At 42.2% G+C, this 25,504-nt stretch overlaps 1 protein-coding gene across 11 annotated transcripts in view; it reads left to right on the top strand.

Moving 5' to 3' along the window:
* ZNF462 (zinc finger protein 462) overlaps positions 1-25,504 on the top strand; it is a 97,761-nt gene that overhangs the window by 37,552 nt on the left and 34,705 nt on the right. For 6 of the 11 annotated variants that reach the window (XM_080574143.1, XM_080574145.1, XM_080574144.1 and 3 more), the window contains 6 exons: positions 3,240-3,491; positions 4,106-9,603; positions 10,544-10,708; positions 12,758-13,029; positions 19,242-19,360; positions 23,230-23,421. In XM_080574143.1, the coding sequence (XP_080430269.1) occupies positions 3,272-3,491; positions 4,106-9,603; positions 10,544-10,708; positions 12,758-13,029; positions 19,242-19,360; positions 23,230-23,421 (6,466 nt within the window). In that variant the 5' untranslated portion in view covers positions 3,240-3,271. Of the gene's footprint in view, positions 1-689; positions 1,157-3,239; positions 3,492-4,105; positions 9,604-10,543; positions 10,709-12,757; positions 13,030-19,241; positions 19,361-23,229; positions 23,422-25,504 lie in introns of those variants that run through there. The other 5 variants (XM_080574147.1, XM_080574142.1, XM_080574150.1 and 2 more) reach the window with 5 other exon arrangements.

Raw genomic sequence — 25,504 nt, 5'->3', positions numbered from 1 at the left:
GATCTCTCTTCTGTATTCCATGCAGACAATAAAGAAGAGAGAAAGACACACATTGTGTTTCAGTTTCTTTTGAAATATGAGCTCAAACTAGCACTGTGTTTTTCTTGCTTTTGTGAAATGTCTGAATTTTAAGGAAAAATGTGGAAATAGTAGGGCAGAATTCCGTATAAAATGCTTCATCCTGCTTTCAGCCTGATGCTTGGTGAAAACATAAAATTGAAGTCCATGCAGCTGTACCTGATGTTTGTTCCTCTCAGCTGCAGTAAAATTAACCTCTTCTATGACTTGGTGCTACGATAGGGATCCTGCAGACATTAAAGCTAGAATCCATGAGAAAGATCCCATCAGGTTTTGTAATCAGCAGTTGTTCATGATCTTCCAACTCATTCTTCTGATTTGTAGCAGAAAGGTGCTGCTGTTGATCTAAGATCGTCTAGACAACAGCAAGCATCCTTGAGGATACCTTCTCTGGTTGTCAGCTCGTAAAAGAAATGTGACTGCTGGAGGTGGGGATGGTGGTGTTTTTAACCTCTTGAAGCTGCCAGAATTACATTTTTTTCAGAACTTCAGGTTTGCCCTCCCTGTTTTTTGTATTTTGTAAGCTGTCCTGAAGTTTCTGAAAGAGACAGCTGAAAGTGTTTCGTGGTGGTGTTTCTTAAGGGTCTGAAGATTTTGGGGGCTGGGGGTGGGGGGGAGGAGGGAAGGATGGATTTGTGCGCGTGTGTGTGTGTGTGTTGTTTTTCCTCTCTTCTACACAATGGAGCTTTCAGAGAACCTCTCTTAAAAGGCATAGCTACAGCCTTTGTGTTGAAGGGTGTGTCTGCTGGCAGGGTTTGCTGATGCAGACAGGCTGGCTGGTGATTAACAAAGGTCATTAGACTTTGGAATCTGGCAGGGGAGTGGGGTGGTGTGTCTTCTGCGCTGAGCAGGAGGGCTCCCCAGGGACAGGGCAGGCTGGAGGCCCCCCGCCTGCCTCCCCCCCAACCCCGCCTCCTCCTGGGAGGCTCGGCTCTGTGTTGCCTCTGTAGGACAGCTTGGACCAGTGTCTTGATGCTGTAATGCTGTGTTTCTGGATTGAATCATCACATTTGTCATCCATGGGACAGGGGAACCAACCCTAGGAGATGCTTGCCGGCGATCTGCTCAGGGAGAGAAGGTGCTGCTTGGGCAGTGCAGGGGGACACCAGTGACATGGTTTGGGGTGCAAGTCACGCAGGAGTAGGGGAGGTGTGTTCTGGGGATGCTGATTTTTCAAGCGTGACCCAAGAAGGAGGAGGAAAAAAAAAAAAGGAAAAAAAAAAAAGAAAAACCCTGGTGTGCTGGAGATGAGGCTGAGATAAGTGAGGCCATGTTGTGCACGGGCGAGAAGCTCTGAGCCTCTCAGTGCAGGAGTTGTCTGAGCTAAAATGGCTGCTCCCAAAGCTCAGAGGACTAGGGCAGCTTAGTGAGTCTTAAAGCTTCAGTGACGCAGGGGCTCATATCTCTTGAAAGTGTGATAAACACATTCAGCAGAGCTGTGGCTTGTTTGGCTGAGATGAAAGGACTAAGCTTGGGGGATGGGTAGTGAAAACTAGATGATCTGCTTTTCTGTGAAGTGCTCTAAATGCAGGAGTCGTCTGCTCCATGGAAAAATTTGTTTTCAGGTCTAATGGACTGTGCTAAAGGAGACGTGGGGTGGGGCTTCACTCACTGCTGTAATTTGATCCAGAGCAGATAGCAACCTCTTCCACACAATTTGGTCTGGTGCTTGCACATAAAAGCTTGAGTATCTCGATTATTGTAACTTTGTTAGCCGAAAAGGAGCTGGTACAGCATTCATTTTCTCTATTGGTGGTGGGAGGGAGAGAGGGGGGTTGGAAGAGAAAGGACACAGTGCAGCCTGCAAAATAATGTAGGTAAATATGTGGAGAGCCTGTGTGCTCAGACTGTCCAGAATTTGACTTGCTAGAAGTTTATTTTAGCAGGCTATCAGAAGAAGCATTCTTTCATATAAAATCCTGATGCAGTATCCTCTCTAATTTCATTTCACTAATGTTTTGGAGCATTCTCCTCACTGTAGAAGTAGCTTTGTACTTTATGTGCAAAAAACGTGGAATTTTCAGCTTTTGAGGCAGCCCTTGTATACTGGACCTCTGGACTGCCCAGATTATCGCTGTACCAGCACAGCATGTGGAAGCTTAAACAAGTAATTCTTTTATTGATATAGAAAAGTTGCTCTTCTGTCTAAATACTGCACAGAGTAGGAAAGTCTAAGGCTTTTGTCTTGCTTGTGTTTTGTGTCTCCTCTCCTTCATGGCAATGCATAAATATACAACTCTCTGAAGCAGGGTTAGTTGCTCACACACCAAACTTCCATAATTCACATTGCCATATCTTGTGTTACTTGGTACTTCAAGATATGTAGAGCATTTGGATAAATCAAAGAAGCCATGATGTTTCTGAGGAAAGTCTTTGTTACTCATACTTCCATTGTACTTTTGCAAAATTCCTATTTCCTTTGCTGTCTCGCTCATCCTCCAGGTCTTGCCTTCCCAAAAGACAAAGGTTGTGTCCCCAGAACAGACTCAAATTTAGCAGTAAACATTTTAACAAAGAATGGAGATGCCCTTGCAAGGCATGGTGGAAGTAAGGTAGAACAAACCATTCTACCTTGAGTGCATGTGGCTGCATCTCAACTTGCAGTGTTGTCTAGGTTTTCCACCAACCTCAGAACTGAGAGGATATTGAGAAGAAAGGCAGATTTTTTTCCTGTAGAGGCTTTTAATCTGTAGTGGATAAAGCAGGCAATACTTTTCAACTTCCAAGAAGTGTTAGTGAGATTCACAGAGGCAGAAGCCATTGTCTTCTGATTGTAAAATTGAGTACATGACTGTTTGGGAGTAATGTGCTATTTCTCTAGCATACAGTTTGTGGTCCTTGAACAAGACAAACTTCTGAACAACAGCCCTGTCCTATGTAATGGAAAAGCCAAGAGGACGAAGTCCACTGAGTCAGTAGTCATTTGTCAGAACGTTGACTGTAGTGTTGAGTCAGCAACTTGTGAGCTACCTAGGTAGGACTTCATGTGAATCCAAACTGAGGCATCTTCATATAGTAACTACAGCTTGAGTTTTACACTGCAGTAAATGGAATCTCTGGAAATGACTGTCTTTATAAACATGATATTACCAATTTCAGAATTTGTTAAAATGGCATTGCTTTAAAACCTCTCTCTTCTTCTCCCTCTCTTTTTCTTGCAGAATTTTCTCATGTGAAAGATCGTTCTTGAACCATGGAGGTGCTGCAGTGTGATGGCTGCGATTTTCGAGCTCCATCATATGAAGACCTTAAAGCTCATATTCAGGATGTTCACACTGCTTTCCTGCAGCCAACCGATGTCTCAGAGGAAAGCCCTAGCCAGCCAAGGTCTGGTTCCATGAATGCTAGCAACCAGACTGAGGTTGAGTTTTCCTCCGTAAAGGATGAATTTACGATTGCAGATGAAATAGCAGGTAAATCTCAGCTCTAACCACCTATTTCACGTGGCTTATTTTAGTACATATTAGTTAATACTTTTAATGTGATTGTAAAAACTCAATTATCCTTATTGCTGTGACAGCAAAGCAGATATCTAGCTTCAGCCATGTTGGTTCTGACCACAGCTCTTCCAGTAAATAGAAACGTGAAGGGTGGTTTTATTAGCTGCTTTTAGTGTCTTTTTTCATAATGCTTTTTGTTTGTCAGATCTTCATGGTTCTTCACCACTACGAACCACCTCAAAATTTTCAACCTTATTAGTGTGCTAGCTTTCTTTTTTCCCAGAGAAGATAATTTTGGAAATGGTCCATCCCAAAGTTTACACCATATCACATATATGTCTATATTATGGACAATGGCCATTTTTCTGAAAGTCGCCAGATATATAGATAAGCGTAGAGAGTGTATGGTCTGTAGAGAGTGTACAGTCTGTAGAGAGTGTACTTAAGTCATAAGTAAGTGAGAGAACCCTGGTGTGATTGATAGTTGTTCAAGATGCAGTTGTGTTCTTACGCGTATAGGGTGGGTGGAGAAAAGGCTCAGTATTTGATTTTATTTATTTATATATTCACCTTAATTCTCATTTTAGGGCAAAATGCAACAAGTCAGATGGGGACTGGAAGTTACTATAACCAGAGCCAGACTTTCTATGGTCAGCATATGGCTCCAAATCCTAAACCAACCAACAAATTTTTCCAGTGCAAGTTCTGTGTGCGCTACTTCCGTTCCAAAAACCTCCTCATAGAGCACACACGCAAGGTTCATGGAACGCAGGCTGGGGGGAGCTCAGTGGGGCCACCAACCACTAGTTCCTTAAATTACAACATCATGATGCATGAAGGGTTTGGCAAAGTTTTCAGTTGTCAGTTCTGCACCTACAAGTCACCCAGGCGTGCAAGGATTATTAAGCACCAGAAAATGTATCACAAAAACAACCTGAAAGAGAGTTCAACTCCCCCTACAGCTGCCACTGCTATATCTGAATCAACATCTGCTTCTGTGCCAGTGCAGGAACCCTGCAAGGAGCTGCCTGCAGAGGTGGTGGAGCGGAGCATTTTGGAGTCCATGGTCAAGCCCCTGACAAAGTCGAGGGGCAACTTTTGCTGTGAATGGTGCAGCTACCAGACACCTCGAAGGGAGCGCTGGTGTGACCACATGATGAAGAAGCACCGCAGTATGGTAAAAATACTGTCAAGCCTGAGGCAGCAACAAGAAGGAACCAGTGCACCTGATGTACAGAACAAGAGTGCCCAGAATGCCTCCCCAAACTCTAACTATATGTCCATGAATACGACAGGACGTGAGATGTCGAACGCTAATGTCTCAAACTTCAGAAGCTCTATGGGCAATTCCCTTATCAGGCCCAACTCTTCTACATCTTCCAAGTTTTCTTCCGTGTCTTATCCTCAAATGAAGCCTAAGTCACCTCACAACTCAGGCATGGTTAATTTGTCTGACAGATCCCGCTATGGAATTGCTGATATGACAAATTCTTCTGCTGACCTGGAAACAAACAGTATGCTAAATGACTCCAGCTCAGATGAAGAGCTAAATGAAATGGACAGCGAGAATGGCTTGAACTCCATGGATCACCAGACCACAGGAATGTCCGCAGAGCAGCTGATGGGATCTGATGGCAACAAACTCCTGGAAACAAAGGGGATCCCCTTTAGAAGGTATATGAACAGGTTCCAGTGTCCTTTTTGTCCTTTCCTGACTATGCACCGCCGAAGCATTTCCCGTCACATTGAGAACATCCACCTGTCTGGAAAGACAGCCGTGTACAAGTGTGACGAATGCCCTTTCACTTGCAAGAGTTCATTAAAGCTTGGCGCCCACAAGCAATGTCATACAGGTACAACATCAGACTGGGACACTGTGAACTCTCAGACCGAAAGCATCGCCTCTTCTTTGAATGACAGTGCTGTGTCTTATGAGAGTGGAAATATAAATGGCAGGAAGTCAGCTGGGATGATGGAGCCAGTGCAGCAGCAGCAGCAGCAGCAACAACAACAGCAGCAATCACCCCAGCCCCATTCACAGCATCCATACAAGTGCACAATGTGCAACTATTCCACCACAACTTTGAAAGGCCTCAGAGTTCATCAGCAGCACAAGCACTCATTCTGTGACAACTTGCCGAAATATGATGGACCACCATCCAACACACCACAAGAGAGTGAGGCAGATGCTCACACCTCTGCCAGCACAGTGAAGAAGAGCCAGACCTCGATCCTTGGGCTGTCATCTAAAAATAACTTTGTTGCAAAGGCACCTCGGAAGGTGTCAAATGATTTCCCTTTAGATCTCTCACCAGTGAAAAAAAGAACTAGGATCGACGAAATAGCAAGCAATCTGCAGAGCAAAATCAACCAAAACAAACAGCAAGAAGATGCTGTGATTAATGTAGAGGATGATGAGGAAGAGGAGGAAGACAATGAGGTGGAGATAGAAGTTGAGTTAGACAGAGAAGAAGAGCAAACAGAACCAATGATAGAAGTTTCCAGTTCTTACGCACCACAGCAAATGTGGGGAAGAGAGGCTAATGATTCCCAGAAGGAGGCAAACTTCAGAAGCTTGCAACATGATTACAATTCTGCCAATGGAGCAGAGATTGAGCTCACTTTATCAGAAGATGAGGAAGATTATTATTCTTCTGTCAGCATGAAAGAACATCAGAGCCCTAATGCCTCTGTTCTGGGGGGCCAGTCAAACATGTATGGTACTGATCAGAACAATGAGAATGCAGAGTTTAATGACTCTGGCAGGCTTTACTATTGTAAACACTGTGATTTCAGCAACAAATCTGCCCGGAGCGTTAGCACCCACTACCAGCGAATGCACCCCTATATTAAATTCAGCTTTAGGTATATCCTGGATCCCAATGATCACAGTGCAGTATACCGGTGTCTTGAGTGCTATATTGACTATACAAACTTTGAAGACCTGCAGCAGCATTATGGAGAGCATCACCCTGAAGCTATGAATGTACTGAACTTTGATCATTCTGATCTGATCTACCGCTGTCGCTTCTGCTCTTACACAAGCCCGAATGTTAGAAGTCTGATGCCACATTACCAAAGAATGCATCCCACAGTGAAAATTAACAATGCAATGATATTTTCAAGCTATGTTGTTGAGCAGCAAGAAGGGCTGAACACAGAGTCTCAGACACTGAGAGAGATCTTGAATTCTGCTCCAAAAACTATGGCAACCTCCACCCCCGTGGCTCGTGGGGCTGGTGTGCCAGCTGGCTTTAACAAAAATGCCGCCAAGAGTTTTAGTCCTGAATGTGAAAATCAGAAGGAACCTTCCGTCAATACTGTGGTTGTTTATGACTGTGACGTGTGTTCATTTGCAAGCCCTAACATGCATTCGGTTTTGGTTCATTACCAGAAAAAGCACCCTGAAGAAAAAGCATCATATTTCAGAATCCAGAAGACCATGCGTGTCGTGTCTGTTGATAGGGGCTCTGCCTTGGCTCACATGTCTTTTGAGATGGGGACACCTGTCTCCCCAAAACTGTCCAACTTGGCTTCTCAGCCTCCACCTCCCCCCCCACCACCCCCAGACCTTGCTACTGAACTCTACTACTGCAAACACTGTTCATACAGCAACCGCTCAGTTGTTGGAGTGCTTGTCCACTACCAGAAGAGGCACCCAGAGATAAAGGTCACTGCCAAATATATCAGGCAGGCACCTCCCACTGCAGCAATGATGAGGGCTGGTGAGCTGCCACCTGGTATTCAGAGGCCACCAGTGTCAATGCAGCAGTTGAGCCGAGGTGGTTCTGAGACCTCTGTGAATCCTCCTGAGAATGAAATGTTTTTCTGCCAGCACTGTGATTATGGAAACAGGACCGTGAAAGGTGTGCTCATTCATTATCAAAAGAAGCATCGTGACTTCAAAGCTAATGCAGATGTGATTAGACAGCATACAGCCACCATTAGAAGCCTTTGTGATCGCAGCCAGAAGAAATCAACTGCCAATGTGCCTGCTCACACCTCTAGCACCGAACGGGACAAGTCAAAGCTGAGAGCCCTCAAGTGCAGGCAGTGTAGCTATACTTCACCTTACTTCTATGCATTGAGGAAGCATATTAAGAAAGATCACCCAACACTGAAAGCTACAGTCACATCCATTCTCAGATGGGCATTTTTGGATGGCTTGATAGAGGCAGGTTATCACTGTGAATGGTGCATTTATTCACACACAGAGCCAAGTGGTTTGCTTGTGCATTACCAAAGGAGACATCCTGAGCATTATGTTGATTATACTTACATGGCAACTAAACTCTGGGCAGGTCCCGATCCTTCCCCTCCTGCCCTAGTGATGCCAACAGAGGCAAAGTCCTACAAGTGCAGAGATTGCATTTTTGAAGCATCTTCCATTTGGGATATTACTAATCACTACCAAGCTTTTCACCCTTGGGCCATGAATGGGGATGAATCTGTGTTGTTAGATATCATTAAGGAGAAAGATGCTGCTGAGAAGTCTGGCACACAGCCTGATGAAACTGGGATCAGGATGGATTCTGAAGACCAGATAACAACATCACAGATGGACCAGGATGCAGAGTGTGCAGAGGATCCCAGCCTTTCCCAGGAGAAAACGGTGCAGCTGGCTTCTGCAAACCCTGCCATCTCCTCTACTCCATATCAGTGTACAGTTTGCCAGTCTGAATACAACAACTTGCATGGCCTTCTGACACATTATGGCAAAAAACATCCTGGCATGAAAGTGAAAGCTGCAGATTTTGCTCAGGATATAGACATTAACCCAGGGGCTGTATATAAGTGTAGACATTGCCCATACATTAACACACGTATTCATGGCGTTCTCACACACTACCAGAAACGGCACCCATCAATAAAGGTCACTGCTGAAGACTTTGTGCATGATGTGGAGCAGTCAAATGATATTGCTCAGAATGATGTGGAAGAGACGAGCAGGATTTTCAAGCAAGGCTATGGTGCTTACAGGTGCAAGCTGTGCCCTTATACCCATGGTACACTGGAGAAGCTCAAAATTCACTATGAGAAATACCACAATCAACCTGAATTTGATGTTTTTGCTCAGTCACCACCAAAGGTGTCTGCTTCACTGGAGCCAGACATGGTGACTGAAATCAAGGCCTCCCCAGAAATTGCTGCTGAGGATGTTGGAGAAATCTCTGTTGCAGCACCTCATTTCTCCAGTTCTCATTTAGTGTCTCACACAGTTTTCCGGTGTCAGCTCTGCAAATATTTCTGCTCTACCCGGAAGGGGATAGCCAGGCACTACCGCATCAAACATAACAATGTACGGGCACAGCCAGAAGGCAAGAACAACCTCTTCAAATGTGCTTTGTGTTCCTACACCAACCCTATCCGCAAAGGGCTTGCGGCACACTACCAGAAAAGACATGACATTGATGCTTACTACACTCACTGCTTAGCAGCCTCCAGGACAGTAAGCGACAAACCCAATAAAGTGATCATTCCATCTCCTCCCAAAGATGACACTCCTCAGTTAAGTGAGGAGCTGAGGAGGGCTGTAGAGAAGAAGAAATGCTCGCTTTGTTCCTTCCAGTCCTTCAGCAAAAAGGGTATTGTGTCCCACTACATGAAGCGTCACCCTGGTGTTTTCCCGAAGAAGCAGCATGCAAGCAAGCTGGGAGGTTACTTCACTGCTGTATATGCCGATGAGCATGAAAAGCCAACTCCAACTGAGGAGAGGAATGACTTTGAGAAGCCTGAGGTGGAAAGTGAGGCTCAGGAAATTGAGTGGCTTCCCTTCAGGTGCATAAAATGTTTCAAGCTGTCCTTCAGCACAGCGGAGCTGCTGTGCATGCATTACACTGACCACCACAGCAAGGATTTGAAGAGAGACTTTACCATACTGGGAAGTGGCACCCGCTCTCAGAATGCTGTCTACCAGTGCAAGCACTGTGATATGAAATTGCATAGCACGGCAGAGCTGACTGCACACTTGAATGGTCACAACGAGGAATTCCAGAAGCGTGCCAAACGTCAGGAGAGGAGGAAGCAGCTTCTGAGCAAGCAGAAATATGCAGATGGTGCTTTTGCAGATTTCAAACAAGAGAGGGTAAGGATCTGTGTGTCTGGTCTCTTTCCCTCTTCTCCCTGCCCTGCCAGGGGAAAGAAACAAAAACACTACCCTTCTGCACCCCAAGAGGCTGCCTGTTACTAATGCCCACTTGCATGTTCTCTTTGACAGCCAAATGACCACAGGCTAATGAATGACTCAGTGTGTCAGTGAGCTCCATAAGTCAATTACACATTCTGCTTCAATTTCCTCATCCTTTCCTTCATCCTCAACCCCTCCCTAGGTTCCGTAGGAAGCCCTATGATTTCTTACTGCTTCCTTCAGTATTTTCTCCATCTCCTTCCTTTCCTCCCACCCTTCTGGAAGGCCATCTGTATCTGACAGTTCCTTGTTCTTTTGTTGCAAGGCTGCCATGTACTTTGTTGCAGACTCTTCACAAAATGTCCAATCTCCTTTTTAAGAGTGCCTCTGAGTAACACATCAGTTTACTTCTCAAGCTTGTTTCTTCCAGTGTGTTTACTGGTAAAGCACTCAGTATTAACATGACATGAATCTATCTGATGACTGAAGCTTTGGACTAGTGCACCGTAACTGGAAGACCAAATTGTGCTCTTTTTCCTGCTCACTCACCCCATTCATTCTGCTTTGCTTTGGAATATAGTTGCTGCAGAAAAGCCCCTCACAGCTGTTTGGGAAGTGGTGGGGTCATGAAAGAGCAGTTTCAGGCCAGATTGAATAGTCTTCTGGAGAACCACTGTTATGCAAGACCTGAAGGTCTCTCCTGCACAGATGTCTTGCCCACTTGTTCTAGAGGCAGTAATAGACATCAACAAAAATTGGCCTTACAGTCTTGCAAAACAAGACATGCGCATGTCAAACATAATTTCCCTTCAGCTGCAAAATCCGGTCTGCATTCCTTAAAATGAGATATCAAAGCACACTTTAGCATATGAATTGATTTATGCTTGTGTACTCATAGGCTTTTGGGCACTTGGAAGATGTTTCAAAACTTAAAGAGCGGAAAGTGGTTGGTTACAAATGTAAATTTTGTGTGGAAGTCCATCCAACGCTTCGAGCCATCTGTAATCACCTCCGCAAGCATGTCCAGTATGGAAATGTCTCTTCTGTGTCAGCTACAGTAAAGGTGAGAATTTTAAAACTGTAATTATACCTTTTAACATTGTTTAAAATGAAGGACTCATTGAAAACCTGTGGAGAGCTCTTGTGAAGTTGAATGGATTTTGAGCTGGGTGTTCCAGTTCAGGGTAATGTTTCTGTCATTTAAACATTAAGTTTCTGCAGTGCATTTGGTTTATTTTAAGATGTTTTAACTTTTTTCCACTTTTGATCTAGGGGCATGAAGACTATTTAATTCTCATTTCTTCTCAGCCACAAAGGAATTGATGTCGTTGATGACCGAAAGACTTGGTTTATGATCAGGAGGCTTTCTCTCAGCTATTCTGGGCTACTTTTCTACTTAATTAAAACATAAAAGACCTGCTTTCCTTTTTTTTTTCTTCTTGTTTTTCTTCTTTTAAGAAGAGTAAGTGTGCACATTCAAATGGGTGAATGGTGAACTTGCTTGTGGTATACGTTTGCACATGAAATTTTGGGTCCAGAGGAGGGCCACGAAGATGATCAGAGGGCTGGAGCACCTCTCCTATGAAGACAGGCTGAGAGAGCTGGGGATGTTCAGCCTGAAGAAGAGAAGGCTCAGGGGAGACCTCATTGCAGCTTTTCAATAGTTAAAGGGGGCTTATAAAAAAGATGGAGAGCAACTCTTTGCTCGGGCAGACAATGACAGGATGAGGGAGAATGGCTTTAAATTAAAAGAGGGTATATTTAGATTAGATGTTAGGAGGAAATTCTTCACTCTGTGAGTGGTGAGGCAGTGGACCCGGTTGCTTAGAGAAACTGTGGTTGCCCTATCCCTCAAAGTGTTCAAGATCAGGTTGGATGAGGCCCTGGGCAACCTGATCTAGTGGGAAGTGTCCCTGCTCATGGCAGAGGAGTTGGAACTAGATGAGCTTTAAGGTCCCTTCCAACCCAAGCTGTTCTACGTTTCTGTGATTTCCTTACTGGCTCCAGATAAAACATTGAAATGGCCAGCTGAGACAGTGGTACCATTCAGGTGATTAGTTGTAAATATTGTTCCTTTCTCCCTGTGAAAGAGAGCGTCTTCTGGGACACCTCCAAGGATAGGCCATGCTCCACAGCCTGATTTTGATTTCCACGGTGTTGTCAGTAGCAGTGCAGGTGCAGTAAGGCTGCAGGAGCTAGGTGTGTATTCCTTTTCCTTGTGCTCCTGCTGCAGGTTTCAGTCCCTGACTTAGGGTGCCTCTTTTGTGACACCAGCTGTGTGTGTTTTGAGGAAACTCATGCAACCTCAGAGAGGTTTCATTGCCCTACCATGGGCCTTTTTTTTTTACCTTACCTGACTGCTAATAGACTGTGATGTTTCCCTCCTATTAGACCATTTCCCCTCCTCCCAGCTTCTCACATGAAGTTAATGTGGAGTCAATGCCATCTTTTGAATAAATAGATGTTATGCAGCAGGGAACAAAAGTTGAAATTCAGTGCTGAAAGAACATGATGCAGATATTCCTACAGGTTTTTAAAGTTGCTGCAAATACACATGCTTTGGTTAGAAGAGGGAAAGGGCAGATCAGTTAAGAAAGGGAATAAGAAAAGACTTTTTCTGTTTGCTTTTTAAGGATTCTGGGATCTTGGAGCACCTACTTCTTTCTTATGAATTTGACGCTGATGGGCAATGTCTATGTGGTAAAATGGACTACTCTATCAGTCTGTAGAGTAGCTACACTATAAGCTAGAGCAAAATAAACTAAAGTGAACTTGCTCTATACCATATCAAGGTTTCACTGATCAAGTCTAGAAGATTCATATAAGTACTACTGAGAGAGAGTTGATTCAGTTTCTTGTCTCTCTGCATTCGTTATTTTATTACGCAGAGAGATTTTTTTTTAATGTGTATGTAAACAATATATACAATTACCTCTTCCCCTCCCAAGAATAGGCTCTTTTTTCAGAAAGCCATTAATATGGAGATTGTGTAGGGATATATTTAGAAAAACAACGTAGTGGAAAACCTAGGAATTAAAATGAGCACGTGGGAAAGCCTGAAGGGCAGAAGGGAGAGAGAATTGATGGCTTTGGGGGGGTATGTGTTTTTTAGCAGGAAGCTGAAGATTCTTCAAACACAACTTTGGAGGGTTGTGAGGGAGCCAAAGACCCTGGCATTGTGGAATTTACAGAAGCTGAATCTGGAGCATCCTTGGAAGATGAAACCAGGCCTGGGGGCTACCACTGCAGCCAGTGTGACCGGGTTTTGATGTCTATGCAGGGTCTGCGATCTCACGAGAGGAGTCACTTGGCTCTGGCCATGTTTACCCGGGAAGACAAGTACAGCTGCCAGTATTGCTCCTTTGTCTCTGCTTTCAGGCACAAGTAAGTTGTGGCTTTTATTTTTGTTTTCAAAAGAAGCACAGATTAGCACTACTGTTCTGTAGGTTGACAGTGAAGAAGAGCACACTCAACTTGATTTTGAGCAACCATTTTCTCAGCATTTAGGTATCTTCTGTGCTGCAAAACCTTTGGCCATCATTATTTGTAACTGCTTCTAAAACATCACATCTTTATATCTTCTTGAATTTATTTAAACCCCTTTTTCTTGCATGTAGGGGAAAAACATGCAATCCAAATAATATGACTTTTTTCAGTAGGTAAACATTGAAACTTACCACTTATGAAGCCATGTCAAATGCATGAGACCTAACAGGTAAAGAAGAGGAGAGAAAAGTATTTTTCTTTTTAATCATTAACACACAATGAACTTCTGCTGCACACAACTACTTGTTTGTAACTACTACAACTCCTTGATCATTGAATTTTCATATCTAATGTTAAATAGCTATCATAAGATTCCTTAAAAATAGATTTTTTTTTCCTTAATCATGGTGTGCAATTTCACTCTAAAATATTTCAATTTCACACCAGCATGGTATACTTATGATTCTGTCAGTTGTTTCCTTGTCTCATGCAGCATGTAAAAAATTTATAGTCATCAAAAACAGTCAGAATTCTTATGATTTTCTTCCTACAGGTTGAGTTTGCCAACAGATGGGTAGTTTTAAAAATTCTTACAATCATATACATACATACATATGTATAAATCTTCCCAAAAAATGGAGGCTTAGGGGTATTTTTCACTGGCATGTTGGACTGACATACAGTTTTCTTTGTGACATGTATCACACATGTGACACACATTTTTGCTAGTCTGGGGGGAGAGCTGCTTCATTTTAACAGAAGAAGAGATGATTCACATGGTCATTCAATATAGACATTTTGTAGCACCATCAGTAACACCCTCAAATTTGGTGAACATGTTGCTGTTTTGCCATTAAATGTATGTGGGAGAGAAGCACAATACAAAATGTTTTTATACTCCTTACATTGGAAACCAAGTTTTCTACTAGTGTCATGACAAATTGATGCCACAGTTTGGTCTGCCATGTTGAAAAGATCCATGAGGTGGGGGAAGGATGGATGCTACTGTGCATATACCACCCGTCTTTGTTGAGGCTGACAATGGGGACACCCCGACCTCTCTTGGCTCACAAAGCCTGCCGTTTGCCTAGTAAATTGGTTTGCTTCCAAAATCAGACTTGTGTTTAGTCTCTGGTTACTCTGTTTTCTACCTAGGAAATGAATAAAGTGTTGTCCTACAAGTAGAAGGATTGGTAAGTCAGAAAGTGGTGAATAGCAGGGAAGAACTCTACAGTTACCACCTAGTTTGATAATAGGTGCTGTTGCTATTGTTGAGGTGGTCTGCTTTATCTTTTATTTTTGATCCTGATGCAATTGTTGTCTTGAGAGATAAAGTTTATGAAAGAAACCAAACCAGTGTTTAACTGACCCACTGTTCTCCCGAATCTTACCAAAACTTAAAAACCTGCCCTTGGAAGAATTGTGCTGGCAACGTATGTGGTCATGAATACAGTTTTAAGTATTACAATGTCGAACATCTTAAGGTATGTATTTTAGAATAGCTTGAATACGTATTATACACATCTTTGACAGTCTGCTTTAATTGTTCAGCAAGTTCATTGCCTATCATCTGTTTAAAATATGTTTTAAATATTTGTTACAAGTATTCACTGCAAGCATTCAGTATCTTACTATTTGAGAGATTTCATGGAATCATTTAGGTTGGAAAAGACCTCTAAAATCAAGTCCAACCTTTAACCTAGCACTGTCAAGTCTACAATTAAACCATGTCCCTAAGCACCAAATCTGCGTGACTTTTAAATGCCTCGAGGGATGGTGACTCAACCACTTCCCTGGGCAGCCTGTTTGAATGCTTCACAACCCTTTCAGTGAAGAAATTTTTCCTAATATCCAACCCGAATCTTCCCTGACAACTCTGAGGCCATTTCCTCTTGTCCTACTGCTTGTTGCCTGGGAGAAGAGACCAACCCCCACATCGCTACAGCCTCCTTTGAGGCAGTTGTAGAGGGTGATAAGGTCTCCCCTGAGCCTCCTGTTCTTTAGGCTAAATAACCCCAGTTCCCTCAGCCATTCCTCATGAGGCTTGTTCTCTAGACCCTTCATCAGCTTTGTTGCCCTTCTTTGGACATGCTCCAGCACCTCAATGTCCTTCTTGTAGTGAGGGACCCAAAACTGAATGCAGTATTCAAGCTGCAGCCTCACCAATGCCAAGTACAGAGGAACAATCACTTACCTAGTCCTTCTGGCCACGCTACTTCTGACACAAGCCAGGATGCTGTTGGCCTTCTTGGCCACCAGAGCTGGCTTGTATTCAGCTGGCTATCAACCGGTAGCTCCAGATCCTTTTCCACTGGCCAGCTTTCCAGCCACTCTTCACCCAGCCTGTAGCGTCAGATGGGGTTGTGGGCCCCAGATACATGAGTGGGCACTTGGCCTTGTTGAATCTCATACAGTTGGCGCTGGCCCATTGATCCAGCCTATCCAGATCCCTCTGTAGAGCCGTCCTACCCTCAAGTTGTTTAACACTCCCTTCTAACTTGGTGTCATCTGTGAACTTACAAAGGGCGCACTTGATCCCTTTGTCTAGATCACTGATAAACATATTAAAGAGAACTGGCCCCAGTACTGAGCCTTGGCGGACACCACTTGTGACCAGCTGCCAACTGGGTTTAACTCCATTCACAGCTCTTTGGGCCCAGCCAGTTTTTTACTCGGCATATGCCTGTCCAAGCCATGAGCAGCCAGTTTCTTCAGGAGAATGCTGTGGGAAACAGGGTCAAAAGCTTTACTGAGGTCTATGTAGACAACATTCACAGCATTTCTCTCATCTACTAAGCAGGTCGCCTTGTGATAGAATGAGATCAGGTTAGTCACACTTTCATAAACCCATGCTGACTAGGCCTGATCACCTGGTTATCCTGTATGTGCCATATGATGGCAGTTAGGATGATCTGCTCCATAATCTTTGCTGGCACTATGGTCAGACTGACAGGCTGGTACATTCACTGGGTTCTCCTTCGAGCCCTTCCTGGAGATTTGCATCACACTTGCTTCCTCCACCCAACTGGGACCTCCCTGGCTAGCCAGGACTGCTGATAAATGACGGAAAGTGTCTGGGTGAACACTTCCTCCAGCTCCCTTATTACCCTTGGGTGATCCCATTTGGTCCCATAGACTTGTATGTGTCTAAGACGTGTAGCAGGTCACTAAACATTTCGTCTTGGATTATGGGGGCTTCATTCTGCTCCCTATCCCTACCTTCTAGCTTAGGGGTCTGGGAACCCCTTCGCCTTTAAGATTTACTTTTTTAAGTGTCCAGCCTTCCTGGACTCCTTTGCCCTTCAGTACTGCCTCACAAGGGACTCCACCAACCACTCTTCTAAGCAGGCTAAAGTCTGGACTCTGGAAGTCCAGGGTGGCAGTTCCGCTAATCTCCTTCTTTATTTTTCCAAGAATTGAAAACTATTATTTTGTGATCACTATACCCAAGACAGCCTCCAGCCTCCACATCACCCTCAAGTCCTTCTCTGTGCGCAAGTAAAATGTCCAGTAGGATGCCATCCCTTGTTGGCTCACTTATCAGCTGAGTCAGGAAGTTATCTTCCACACACTCCAGGAACTTCCTAGATTGTTTCCTCTCAGCTGTTGTATTTCCAGCAGACATCTGGTAAGTTGAAGTCTGCCATGAGAACAAGGGCTAGCAACTGTGAGACTTCCACTAACAGAATATTGTGTCTGCCTCTTCAACCTGGTTGGGTGGTCTTTAACAGAATCCCACCATGACATCTGCCTTGTTGGCCTTCTCCCTGATTTTTACCCATAAGGACTCAACCCTATTGTCACCATCATGAAGCTCAAGACACTCAAACCGCTCCCTAACAGATTCTCCTTTCTAGGCTATCCCATCAGAAGAGTTTATGGCCATCCTTTGCAGCACTCCAGTCATCCCACCATATTACTGTGATGGCAACTATATCTGTTTTCCTCCTGCACAATGGCTTCCGGTTCTTCCTGTTTGTTGCCCATGTTGTGTTCATTGGTGTAGATGCACTTCAGTAGGGCTACTGATCCTGTCACCTTTTTGGGGGAAGAGGTTTTAATTACTATGTGACCATTCTCAGGCACTTCAGTGATTTCACCCATCAACAATATCACTTATGCCTTTTCTGTCACATGGCTCTCCATCCCCTACCTTTGCTGGGATGGCAGACCAAAAGACCTTGCTAGCACACCGTCCCACAACCACTGGTTTGTTGCCCTCAGACTTGTCTCTACTGAGCCTGGTTTTATCCATTTCCCCCTTCAAATCTACTTTAAAGCTTCCTCAATGAGCTCTGGTAACTCCTGCGCAAAAATCCTGTTCCCCCTTCAAGATGAGTGTACCCCATCTGTTGCCAGCAGGCCTGGTGTCTTGTAAAACAACCTATGATCCAAAGTCCTGCCAGTGACACAAGGCTCAGAGCCAGGTGTTGACCTGCTGATTCTTCCTGTTTCACCCCTCATCATTCCCTGCAACTGGAGGGACAGGGGAGAACACTACTTGTGCTCCTGATCCATTAACCAGTCGTCCCAAGGCCCTGAAGTCTCTCTTGATTGCCCTCAGACTTTGAAACTTCAGCACTACTAGCCTGAAAAATCAATAATGGATAATAACCTGAGGGCTGCATCAGAGTAGGAAGCTTTGTCTTCTCATCTTTAATTGGGGTCCCAACGAGGTAGCAGATGTCCCTAAGAAGTGGGCCCGGTCTGCATACTGAGACATCTTTTCCTATTTCCGTGGAAAAGCTGTACAGTTTGTCATGCTGCAAACTTCATCCTGGATTTGTTTTAAATTGTATTTGTTTGAAGTGGCCCTGAGGGGGACATAAGTTTATTTCTAAATTTTTTTTTGCTACCATCAGAATTTTGAAGACACAGACGTTAGTGTTAGGTCTTGTAAACAGGGATGTTCTGGTTTAAGCTCTGTCAGTGTGGGACTAAAGGTCCCATGACAATCTGTGTAGTGTGAGAGGGCTGGAACAGCCTGTGCTTGATTCCATGTTGATGTTCAGTAAAGAAGAACATGATGATTTAGGTAAAACAAGGAAATAAGCCTAAAATATGTCTAGAATTAAGGTGGCAGGTGGGGGGACAGTTCTGTCAAATTACTACTCCTACAGCCCTCTCTAACTACCTTGTTCCATCGCCATGTGTAAGGAGACTTAAACTAAAAGTAGATCACAAAGCATTAATTTTCCAAGGAAGAGGCTGTGCTGGAAATATTTACAACACAAGCTGAAGCTACTTGCCTACCACCTGGAGACTGTGAACTCTTGACTGTGGGCCACAGCATAGAAACTGCAGAGCTCTGCAGGACTTTAGAATGAATTTGATCTTTTGTTAAAAACTGGAAAATGTCTTTTTTTTTTTTTTTTCCTTCTAAATTTCACTGAGCTGTTAAAAGAAGCTGTGGAGAGAGAGCAGATTCTGATCACACCCTGGTTATCAAGCTGTCAGTAGCTTCCAGTTTCCCTGAAGAAAGTAGAGGCTGGTCTTAACCACCCCTTCTTCTCTTGTTGAGCTTTGTGCAGCATATCCCACTCTGTTCTGCCTGAAACTCTGTTGCCTTTTAATTCTGGAACTCATCAACTGCAGCCTGCTGGCACCCTCCCCAGAGCAGGATCTCTAATCTGCTTTTGCTGCTGTAACCAAAAGGCTTCCTCATTAAAGCTGGTCAAAAATATATATATATATATTTTTTTTTGCCAAGAGGACAAAGGGGGGCATATTTCCACAAAAATGTTTCCCAAGAAAAATATTCTGTAATGATAATTTTACTGTTTTCATCTGTTTCTTGTTTCTTTTAACTGGTCCTTTAAGTCTAAATCAGGTATAATTTAATTTATACTAATTTTGCACTAGAAGTTATTTAAGAGGCTTACTTTCTGCATAACAGAATTGGTGTCAGCTCTGCTCCTTTTCCTCAAATTAGATTCTACTTTATCTGTAGGTAGACCTGTTGAACTTAAAGAGATTGCATGAGAAATTGTAATTGAGCCTGGGTTGGCTCTTACTTAATTATTGCTGTAAATGTTTTGCCTTACATCTGAAGGAATAGTTGAAATTATTTACTCTTTTGTGTTTCCCTTTTTTGCATTTCTCTTTTAAAGTCTGGATCGTCACATGCAGACCCATCATGGACATCATAAGCCGTTCCGTTGCAAGTTGTGCCCATTCAAGTCCTCTTATAATAGCCGCCTGAAAACCCATATACTGAAGGCTCATGCTGGTAAGTTTTCTCTCTCAGTTTTGCAGTGCAGCAGCAGAAATGGCCCATGTATTCTTGTTGCTGATGAGAGATGCTGGTTTGGGTCACGCGTTTTGTCACCAGATTTGGGTAAGATTTCAATGGCAAGTCAGGATTGGCCAACCTATGCACCTATTGGAATCAGTAGAAATTTGGATAATGTTTTCAGAAAGAAAAAAGGTTAAAACAGTGATGAGTACTTCTAGAAATTTTTCCTTTTCTTCTGGTTTCATTTTTGTAAATGATTTTTTCTTGCTTGTTTCCAGGAGAATCTAATCAGTCAGCGTATATCACTGTCTCAACCTTGCTCTGTTATGTTTGTATTTATGTTTGTGCTTTAAGTGGGAAAACAGTTGTGGATTGAATATTGGTTTTGGTAGATTCTTATGCTGGCTTTCATGGTAAAGCCAAACACTGGAAATTTTGGGATTCAAGTCTGTGTTCAGCAGACTAAGAACATCATTCCATTATTTCACATGGAAATTTATCTTGGAGTTCTCTGTATTGCAGTACAGAATCCATATGAGTGAGCATGCAAACATGCCTCTGTTGAACAAGAACTGGGAAGGGGATCTATCATACAGGATAGATCACCACAGAGTATTGCAGCTGTGATTGTTAAAAAGCTTGAGGCTCAAAATATCCTGGTAGGTGTCTTGTCTTCACTACATGGCCTTAGATTCTTGGCAGTGTGATGCATCATGCATTGAAAGGTTATCAGAAAACTGGAGTCAAGAACAGCTGGTTCTGTCTGCAATTGTTGCATCTTTTTGGATAACAGACAAAAAAACGAACCCCAAACCACTATCCAGACATCCACTCTGATACACATAACATAATATTGGCTGATCTAAAAAACTGCAAAGTAGATCAGTTGTTACCAACTCACATTTAGAAACTACTGGAACAGATGGCAAAGGTCTACAAGTATGTTCCTTTCTTTATTATTTGTTCACATCACGTTATATTCAAGTTGAGATGGAGAAGGAAGATGTGAAAATGGGGAGAAAAGACAGGAGGAATTCGTAACTGTCTGATAATTTTTAATAAAGGTAATTTTTACCCTTCATCCAAGACAGATTTTGTTTACAAAATGTAGGAGGGATTGTTGGTCTTTCTTGTACTCCATTTCCTCAGATTTCACAGAGCTTGTGCCAAGGACCCTTTTCTGTACTTGGATGGGTGTTGTGGGTTAGCTTGTCTGTTGCCAACCTCATGTTGTATATGACTATGGCATTCTCTACTTCCAAGGCAATCCAACTGTATGCAGCAGTTTCAGTTTATAGAATCCCACATCCTGTACAGAGATGACATGGTTCTTCATTTTCACCAACCATAAAATGTTTTCTCTACGCTATTGTGAAGTTGGGCTTCTTTGTGTTACCTCGTTCAAACCTGCCAGATTTTTAGACCTGAAGTTAGCATGCAACTGATATTTACTTCACACTCCTCTTCATGTAGGTTATTGATTTATTTATTATGAATTCATGCTATTGAACTTGATTAGTGGACACTCCTTGAAGGGCCATGTTTTGCATCATACAAGAACACAATTTCATGGTTGCCTAGATAGTGTTTTGCACAATGACTTGTGTAATAGGGTTTTCAAAGGCTTATGATCTGTTTCTGCCTCAGTCCATTTCTACCAGATTTTCACATCACAGAAAATTGCTCAGATGTTTTTCAGTCAGAGATTTGCTTTGTTGTGTTTTGAGTCAGTCCTTTAGAAATATATAATAGTGAATAAACATTCTATGAAGAATTCTCCTTAGACTCCACAGTTTTTCAGTGACACAGTGGTTCTCTGAACCTCTTTTGTTACCATTTTTTCTCTGTTGTCAATCTTCTCATTATCAGTTTGTTTAGAATTAGAAATTTCTGTGCCCCTTTATTAATTTGTCTAGTCTCCTGGAGATCTTTTAAAATTCACTAAAATCCCAGATCCTGAAGTGGCAGAGTATTGCCCCACTTGCGTTCTACATAATCTGAAACATAATGCTCCAAGTATATATATCAAGTGCCGAGATTACTCCCACCTCCCACCCCCTGAAAATTTTAGATTTATTTATTTGTATGTATATTAATACAATATTTTTATGAAATGCAAAACTGGCAGTTGAAAACATACAAAGTCTTATATTGAGTCAAACTATAGTCTTGCCTCTAGAAGCTACTACATCCTTTCATGCTGAAGTCTACCAGAACTGTTATTGATGGGTAGTGTGTATATTTGTTAGTTGTGTCCAGTCTTCTTAATATGTAATTGTCGTCTTTCCTTGAATGTCTTGTGATGCTTATAAGTTAATGGTTGGTGCCTACTCTTGTCCAGCAATTTCTTAAACTGTGAAGGTTTATACCTGTATCTCACTGGTATCTTATACTTCGGGAGTTTCTTGTGGCGTTACATTATTGTGTTCCATTAAGCAGCTTGTTTTACATGCTATCCAAAAAGTGCTTTATTTCTGTTTGTATAAAGGTAACTCATAACTCTGATGTAATATGCAGGTGAGAAATACCATTTGAAGAAATGGGACAATTTCTTGTTTTACCGCTTCAGATTCTGTGATCTATTCTCTTTCAGATGTACCAAGAGAGTCTTTTTAAGTTTATGTTTTGTCCCCACGATTAGCATAGTTTTTCAGAAAGAGAGGGTTGGGAGGTTGTTTTTTTTTTTTTTTTTTTGTAAGATGGTTGCTGATTTTTTCAGGTGTGCTTATTCTGACTTGCTGCAATATGCATGTTTACACATGCTGTTTTGGTTCATGTATTTGTGCTGTTGGAAACGATGCTATTTGAGAATCTTGTTTGCTAAATTTGAGAGATGGAAAACATTTTCTGCCTTGTTCATTACCAGAGCCCTTGGTCTGCTGTACTGTTCATGAATATTTTACTCGAATATGAGTTTTGGCTCTTTATATACAGCTCATATGTGGCCAGTGTACATGGAAGTGGTACTTCCAAAACAATAACTTGGCACCTGTTACTATCACATTGTTTGTGTTGGGAGAGTTTCACTTTGTGTTCCAATTGCCTCCATGCTTAATGCAAAACAAATCTTATCTCAAGATTTGTTTCCCCTTGTCTGCTGTCTCTGTAGCTCGGAATGTGTTCAAAATTAAGTTCACTACTGTTCATTACTTCTTTTCTTTCACTTCTTTTAGTGCTTTCTCATAACACACTTCCACATAGCCCTGCAGATATGCACTGTTCTTGGTATTGCCATGTTCACTTCTTGTTGTAAAAAAACTTTGACTTGGTTACCAGTTCTGTGGAGATTATTCCTGCCTAATGGAAAATTTTTCATAAGGAAAAAAATGTGACATTCCCCAAATGTAATTTTTTTTGTTTTGCTTTGTTCGCTTGTTTGTTTGTCTTTGGTTTTCTGAGGGACCTTTGATATCATTTTGTAGTATCCTTCTTTCTTCTTTAATAGTGATGCTGAACGTGCTGCATGCAGAAACAGGTGATTTCACTCTCTATAGCTGCTGTGCTCCCAAAGAAGTTTGGAAAGCTATAGTTAAGTGACTCCATTTTCATCTCAGAGTCTGTTTTCTTCTCATACCATGCAACACAGGCATGCTAATAGTCTGGTCTCTGTTTTTTTTGACATCAGTCACTTTACGAGTATCTGCAGTTGTCCAAAAGCAATACTTCGTTCCAAAGCAGGTGTCTGTACCCACAGACTTCAGGCTGCTCCAACAAGGAGGTGCACGTAGCTTGTTATCTTTGGGATCAGTCTAGTGCTGAAGGAGTCCATGGGAACTTTACTTCCAAGTTCAGTAGGAGAAGTATGGGGACCCCATTTTGTTTCTTTTGTGAGCTGATGACTTGCCTGTATTTCGCTCACCCAGGTGAACATGCCTACAAATGTTCCTCCTGCTCATTTTCCACCATGACAATCAGCCAGCTGAAAGAGCACTCCTTGAAAGTGCATGGGAAAGCATTGACACTACCAAGACCCCGCATGGTCAACCTTGCAGCCTCACACGCCCACCACACCTCCAAGAACCACACTCCTGCTGAAGAAGTGGAGGACTCTAATGGTAAGAGGTGCCTCAGAGCAAGAATTTAATTTTCTAAGGTGCCACTTAATATATTGATTACAAAAAAAAAAAAAAAAAAAAAAAAAACAGCAGGCAGTTTGTCCAAAAAGCAACTTCATTTGATTATTAATAAAAATCTGAAGTTGCATCAAAACCAAGAATAAACATGGTGTTTTAGGTCATGACCTTCACCAGTGAATACCTCATTAACTTGTCCTGTCACCAGTTGACTTTGGAATATGTCAGTGCTGGCTTTACTTCTTAGGAAAGATTTAAGTTGCAGAAAATTTTCAAATGGAGAACTCCTACTGATAACCAGTGGGAAAGGAATCATCTAATTCCATCCATGCACCTGAAAAACAGCCCTTTGTCCTGTTGGAGAACTTCTATGAAACCATACCACTAAGGGTAAAATGCAGAAATGTAACAATTGTAAAAGCTACTATTCTTGCTCTTGCTACAGAGGACACAAACTACCTCCAGATACTAGACTGCATCTGCAAGAATGAGAAACTGTTTTCTTTCCTACACTTTCCTTCAAGGCTGTTGATCACCTAGTACTAGGGAAGTACACAGAAGATGTTTAGAAAGCAGGAGAGGAAGGGTGCTGTGAACAGAACTAGACTTCTAGACTTCTAGAAAAATGTTGTGTGGTATCATAGAAAGTGTTAAGACTTTTTGATGGGTAGCTTAAGAGGCAAGTTTTGAGTGTCACTTCCTTTCAATCAAGAGAATTGGTCTTTGGGCAAAAAAAATTTTGATTCCTAGATGAGTTGCGTTTACATGGGTAGAGAATGTAGGTGAATATAAAGAAAAGATTGAGACCTGCAGATGTTCAAGGAACTGGCACGAGAGGTATTAGAAAAGGAGGGAAAAATCCAGAAGTTTGCCAGGTTCTTGGTGGATTTGTTTGTTTGTTTTTGTTTTGTTTCTTGGTAAAAACATTTTTGTTGTTTTTTTTTGTTTACTGGCAAAGTAAGGGGGGGGGGTGTTCTGAATACTATCAGTAGTCATTTTGTAGCATTTCTGGTCTCCCATATTCCTTTCTTTCATTTCTCGCCTGAAAAAAAGTGTGAAATGATAAAGTGAAAGATAAGAAGTAAGTTCAGAAAACGGCAGAAAGGAATTTAAAGAAAAAAATAAATGGCATAGAAATACTTAGCTGAAGAAAAAGAGAGAAGTGAATAATATTTTTGTGGTTAAGCAAGTCACTTCTGGGGTCAGAATCAGAATCTTATCAAACGATTTTGACCAGCTGCTCTCAGACTGCCTTTTGTAAAAGGGTTGTCTGGAACAGTATGAAGAAAACTTACTAACTGAGCTTTTATTTTTGCTAATGCTAGCTTAAGCTAATCCAACAAGCAGAGTACATCTTGTGATTGTATTCTGCTTTTTAATTGCTAAAAAAAATAATCTGCTGCTGACTTTCAAGAAGTAGAGAATAATTTTTAGTGGCTGTCCTAGTCTTTACTGTGTATTAGCAATCTTTTAATAGTAATAGTGGTGTTGAGACATACAGAAGGACAGTATTTGAATTTGGGAAAAATGGTACACTTACACCTTTTTTGCTTATTCCATAGCTCAAAGTCATGATTAGTGAAGTTAAAAATATTAAGTGCAGAAGTCAAAAATTCAAGTACAGAATATAATTTTATAATCTTTAATATAAATTCTTCCTAAAGTAAATAAAAGGAGATGAATCTGTTAACAAAAACACCTTATGAGGTTGACTCTGTTACCTAGATTTGTATTGCATCCAGAGACCAAGGCAGAATTTGTCCCAATTAGCTTGATCATCTTTAAACAGGGTTAGTGGTTAAGTCACTTTGACAGTAATAGAAGCCACCCACCCACTGGGGAGCTAGTCATATGAGTACAGGTGTTATAATTATAGTGTTAACATTTCCAACATTGTTTGAGGAAGGAATAACCTGCTTTAATTATTTTTTTTTTTTCATTAGGAAGTTGGCTGTAGATCAAGGTAATGGCAACAGCTCTGATGACATCATTTATATTTGGTTTTTAAAAGGGAATAAAACAAGCTGTATGTGACCTAGGCCTGCAAGTTGCAGGTGATACATAA

This window comes from Anser brachyrhynchus (assembly GCF_964034855.1).
Source record: "Anser brachyrhynchus genome assembly, chromosome: Z".
Taxonomy (NCBI): domain Eukaryota; kingdom Metazoa; phylum Chordata; class Aves; order Anseriformes; family Anatidae; genus Anser; species Anser brachyrhynchus.
Note: the sequence above shows the minus strand (reverse complement) of the source record. Positions and strands in the feature narration are given on the sequence as shown.